The 6,000-nt window shown below is 34.1% G+C and overlaps 1 protein-coding gene across 2 annotated transcripts in view; it reads left to right on the top strand.

The window, feature by feature from the left end:
* Positions 1–2,150: 2,150 nt before the first annotated feature.
* The window catches only part of LOC149187649 (AFG1-like ATPase family protein), a 454,936-nt gene continuing 451,086 nt past the window's right edge, over positions 2,151–6,000 (top strand). Inside the window, exons 1-3 of one of the 2 annotated variants that reach the window (XM_089411422.1) lie at positions 2,151–2,443; positions 3,776–3,912; positions 4,020–4,162. In XM_089411422.1, coding sequence (XP_089267548.1) covers positions 2,290–2,443; positions 3,776–3,912; positions 4,020–4,162 — 434 coding nt within the window. In that variant the 5' untranslated portion in view covers positions 2,151–2,289. The remainder of the gene's footprint in view (positions 2,444–3,775; positions 3,913–4,019; positions 4,163–6,000) is intronic. The other variant, XM_089411421.1, reaches the window with a different exon arrangement.

Genomic DNA, 6,000 nt, shown 5'->3' with positions numbered 1-6,000 from the left:
TAATTATCTCGAGCATCGAGTAAGTGGAGGGTCCCACAAAAAATCTAGTTAAGATGGTTAGATCATTTTTCAGTTTGATAATTTTGATTGGCACTCGTAAGTTCATATCATCTTGTATCAATAGAGATGTTTGTTTCAAGAATTGGGAAAGACATGAAGATATTATGAGACAGAAAAATATATAAAGTTTTTCATCAATATGCTTTGAGGACAAAACATTTCTAAAGGGGAAGATAATTTTATGAATACAAATATATAAAATAACATAATTAAATAATTTATAATTAAATAATAACTTGTATAATGAAAGGACATGTCTCAAGGGACAATACTATTCATGAAAGGGTATCCCACCAAGGTATATATATAAGACCCTCATTATACAATCAATCATTATATTCTATACTATCAATTACTTATATACTATTTATGTATTGTCCATGTGGATTTTTCTTTTTCTTTTTATATATTCAAGGTACTTTGAATATTTTGTGTGATAACAAGCTTTGTTCATATCATCTATTGATTTCTTCACCCTCTAGGTAGCATATATCCACTTTCAAGGAAATGTTTTGGAGGACATAGTCCCCAAAGATGATAGGTAGGAGCATGGTGCTTCATGAATTTTATATCTTTCTTGTTTTTGTTATGGAGAAATAATTAGTCTTGTTTTTCTTTTCTTATTGCTTTGTTATACAATGCTTTGGTATTACATCATTTTGAGTATCATATTGATTCTCAATTCATTGAAGAAAACATTATGGAGGTAGAAACAACTAAATTGTATGACATTTAAGAGGCTCCCTCCCGAACCTAAACTTGGTTGCCATAGATTCATGAAATGACTCATTTGACAAGCTGTGACCATATACTCTTCTAAATTTAAACGAAAAAGAGAGTTTAGATGTTGCTCTTTAACGAAGAAGAATGAGACATAACTCAAACCCTTAAGTTAATTTTCAAGCCCACCAACATGGAACACTTGGTCACATTACCATTGAGTCTTGCTATATTCATCACATGTGTCTAGCTTCCAAGGGTGGCAATTAGCAAATAAAACTTATGAATTTACTCATCTCTCATCCAAAGGAGAGTGCACTAGTGGAACTAGTGCATTCACAAAACAAGTTGTGGTGGGTTCAACTCAACATGCAAAGTTACCACTTTATGGCATGACATAAGTAATTCACTATCTTAAAGAGAATAAATGTTATGCATCACATACAATTATGGGCATCAAATAAACTTCAAGACGCGAATAACTACATAAGAATGTAAAGAAAAAATGATCAACAAGAGACAAAGTAGAATCTACAATATAGAACTATTCAAATATCAATTTGTTCTTAATATCATGGCTAAGCAGTCACAATATAACCAAGAGAATTTGAAATGCATTATTTTACCATTATTCATAATTTTTTGTAATTTACATAATCATATAAGAAAATGAGAAACCAAGAAAAAAATGATTACTCATATTGCAACCCTTCGTACTAATGCTAACTTGAATGGTGTTTTTATAATAAATATTAACATGTTAAAATAACATGATTAAGCTTTACCAAATAAATCATCCCAGATCTCATCTCTTAGTCATCAAATCCTTTTTTTAATCAATAAATTAAATTACAATATAAATCCTACATTAATAATTAATTTACACTGCAAAATTAGTAAACAACCAGATATAACCATACATTTACTTAAACAATTCATTAAATCAACTGAAGATAACCATACATTTACTTAAACCATTTATTAAATCAACTTCTCATTAGTACCACTCCTCTAATCATTCCAGAACAATCTTTATTTTCCTCTTCATGAAATCACTCCACAATCAATTTACTTATTTTTTTTATATAATTTATTATATGCTAATTTTCAACTTCCTTTTCAAATATGACTGCTAATGTCCACGTAATCGCTTTTTTAATTTAAATGTGATTACTAAATGTCGACGGATTTAAAATGTGACTGCTAAATGTCCACGTAATATGGACGTAAACAAGAGGTCCATTTTCCCTGACGACTTTCTAAAACACTTTTCATATACCTTTGAAAAAGAGTGTCCAACTTTATCTGACCATTTAGCCCAACTTTTAGCTTTCCCCCGACTCGTAGATTTGGTGGACCTATAAAACACAGCACCAATTTTAGCGTCTAGTGCCCACATTTCAGCGCATATAATTGAGCCGTTGAGAAAAGCAGCTTGTATTACCATTATTAATTCACACACCAGACAACCATTATAGCAGAGGAGGGTTTCATAGCAGGGTGGGGAAAATGATGGCAGCGGTGATCGGAAAGTTTTCTTCCAGTTCTCGGTCCTTAAGATGCAGGATGACTTTAAACTCTTATGTGGACACGTCAAGATTCATGGCTTTCTGTACAACGACCTCGACTTCGTCTTCTCCCTCCGTCACAGAGCAAAGTGCAGGTAATTGATTAAAGTTCTTATTTATCTTAACGAGAGGCATAGGAATTGAACTCGCCACCTGGTGTTTTTTTTTGTTTCTGTAGAATTCAGCAATATAAACTTTGAGGATTTAGTGAGTTGAAGAATTGTAGCCATTAGTTGACATAATGAGCTATTGTAATCAGTACTTTGGTTTTTTATCTTGTTTTTATGGTATTTTAACAAAGCAAGTGTATGATTATTCTTCCGAGGGCCAGTTCTCAGTGTCTAGTATGTATTGGTAAACTGCTAGAAATATCTCCAGTAGATTACATTAGTAAAAATGCAGTAGTTCTATAGAATAAATCTGATTATCTGTAGATAAATTTCTGGATACTTAGCTAATTCCAGAACTCAGCATGCAAAACTTATTTAATTTCAGTGAACTTTGAGTTCAACAGAGTAGGTCAACCGTATGTTTTTGAAATTTGAAAGAAATTTAAATTGGGTGGCGAGGTTAATTTTAAGGCTTTTATGAATCGGCCGCAAGTCAATGAAGTAGAGCCTTCTTGAACACCATCTATCTCTATAAACTCTGTAAATTTGGAAATTAGATGTGCTAAAGTCCTATTAGTTGCTTCAGCTTTTTGAACAATCTATCCAATGCAAGCATAGAACACCTTGCTATACTAGCACTGCAGAAGACGAACGGGAATTAGGCTTAGCTCGTGTTGGTTTATAATTGGTATGGCTCTCTGTCAGAAGTCATTGAAGAGCTGCACATAACTGGTTTGAACAATGCAAAGTGTTGGAAAATCAATCCACACTTCAAACAAGGTTGCCCATCGTCAGGAGGGCTTGTAGTTTAGAGGTGGAACAACCCACCAACTAGGGACAGGTCTTGGGTTCAATTCCTAGTCTGTCCAAGGTTTACTGTTATGGATTCCAACAGTTCATTGGAATCTTTCTCACACTATAGCTAGCATTCAATACAAAAGAGGTATGGAGATCAGAATTGTCATAAATAACATCCATTGTTGACAGCTTTATGCAAAGATGCAGCAATCACTTTTTTTGGATGGGCTGTCTTTTCAATTTCGAGTTATATTTATGGATGTCCACAGATCTTGGGTACTGTTTCAGGGTTATAGAGCTTTTGTATTTATCGTTATCTGGCCTGGCTAAAGTAAATGCTTGTCATATCGGTAACGCCAATTCAAATCTAGTTTTCTCAACAAATAGCATATGGTGATCAGTTTCCAAGAAATTTAAAGTCGTGATAATCTAATTTTTCCCATACACCCTTTTGTTTTCAGTCCCTGTTATGTTACCAAAGTTCTTTTAACTTGTTTTTAAGAAAATATTTTGTAGCAGGTCCTCTTTTGCTTTATAAATCTATGGTTAGGCAAGGGTCACTGCAGTATGATCCTCAGCAAGAAAGGGTAGCTACAGAATTACAAGATCTTCTTGGGCAGTTGCATCAGTATGACAAGAATATGCAGAAGTATTATGTACGCATCCCACAATCATCTCATTTGCAAGACATGCTCTGTAAATTGAACTGATTTTTGCAGTATGCATGCTTTTTCTTCTGGAATCATGTTTTTTCTTTTTGTAGGCTACGTTAGGCGAGTGGGAAAGAAGAAGGAAACAACTACGACAAGAATTGCTGATGAAAGAGGCAGAGTCTAAGCAGCAAGGAGGTCTATGGAAAATTGTTAATAACCAGGGTAGCAGCTTGATTACGAAGTTGTTGTCACGGTAATTACCATGTCCTATATGCATGAGAATTGTCAAATGGTTTTGGCTGGGGGTAGAGATGGATAACGAAAAGAAAGGTTGGTCTAGATCTTATTTTGTAGTGTTCGTGATACTAAGCAGGCATGTGGAGTTGATTTATTTCTTTGTTAATCCGTGCATTGTTGTTAGGTTCATTTATTTCCTTCAGTTTTTTCTGGGAATGATACTTTCCTTGATGCTTCATCTCTCCAATATATTTTTGTTGAAACAGTAAACAAAAGTGTATTTTAGGAAACTAGATAATTAGACTATATCCAAATCATCTGGACTTTAAAGGTAGGCAATCTGCTAAGTTTTAATCCCAGGAGCAAAATAGTCAAGTTGTTCAAATCACTTAAAATTCACAATTTGTAGAGAATCATAGGTAAAAGCAAGGAGATTTCTAGGACAACTTATATTGAAATATTAGGTACCTACAAGAGGTTAACTTGGTTGGTGAAAGGCGGGGTATTGTCTTAGCCCCCACCAAAGTTCAATTCTTGCAAAAGTGGCTGGTTTTCCCTTGCAAGGGTGGCCACAGAGTTGGTAAAACTGTCATTCGATCATGGCCATTCGGTCAGGTTGGGTGGCCTCATATCCCTTAGGATAAAAACTGCAAATGATGTCCCACCTTTTGGTGATATCTCTAGGTTCCTAGGGTTAAGGATATTGGATGATTCTTTTGGAAGCATTCTCAATCCTTAAATATTAGGTACCCCACTTTATAAGATTTCTCTAATCTCAAAAATCAAATTACAAGAAACCAATTGTTGGAAACAAACTAGTAACCAAAATTCTCAAATCAATTGATAGAAACATTTTCTTGATGTTAACTTAAACCCAATTATACATAGAAGTGTAGGAATTCCTTAAGAGAGAATTCATATAAGTGTCGAGGTACCATGCTAATATACTAGAGCATTGCAACCCTTCAAAAGTGGAGATGTTTTTATCTATCTGGAGAAATATTCAAAGTTGTTGTCAAAGTATGTTTGAACCTAAGGTGTTATAAAATCAATAGTAACCAAATTTTCATTGAGAACATAAATGTAAAGCTTAGGCATCAATATCTCACTTTTTAATATCAATTCAAACAACTTTCCTGAAATCAATTGGAAGATCATTATTCCGTACAACCAAAAACATGTTAATTAAGTCTACTTTGGGTGGTTGTGAGAGGAAGTGAGTATATGACATGTTGAGCTTTTAAATGAGTATATTGTTGATAAAGACTTGGGTTTTTCACAGAATTTGGTTTTCCCTATGTACCATCCTTAGAACATAGGAATTTCCCGGTAAGTTTCCCTGGGAAATATTTTTCGTGGAAAAAAAATAAAACGAACAATATACATTACCTAGAACTTTATGGAACTCATTTTTAATCTTGAATTGGTATTGCACAAAAATTATCAGTGTTTATCACTAAATTAATTTGTAGAGCTCCAAAAATTATTATCATCATATGTCACTATAAAATAACCACACCTATTTGAAATAGTAATAGTGACATTTTCTCAGTGTGAGTAGAATGCAGCGCATCATCAAAACAGACGTTATAATGGCATGGTTGACCCTTATTTATGGTGGAGAAGGTTACTCTCATTTCCTACTTGTTTAGATTGTTGCCTTTTATAAGAGTTGATCATGTCTAATGGGCTTGGATCCATTGGTGAGGAATGAGGAGTTTCTCATTTGTGACCAAGGTTTAATTCTTGTGAGGGTGTTTGGTCCTTGAGGTCGCCATGCGGGCACCTAGAGGTAGTGGTTGACATGTGGTTGCACCCAAAGGGACTATAGTAAATGATCTTCTGGATGGTGCA

The sequence above is a fragment of the Pinus tabuliformis genome, chromosome 3_1 (genome assembly GCF_031772625.1).
Source record: "Pinus tabuliformis cultivar Carrire ecotype Pingquan chromosome 3_1, CPIR1, whole genome shotgun sequence".
NCBI lineage: Eukaryota > Viridiplantae > Streptophyta > Pinopsida > Pinales > Pinaceae > Pinus > Pinus tabuliformis.
This window is presented reverse-complemented; position numbering and strand designations above follow the sequence as displayed.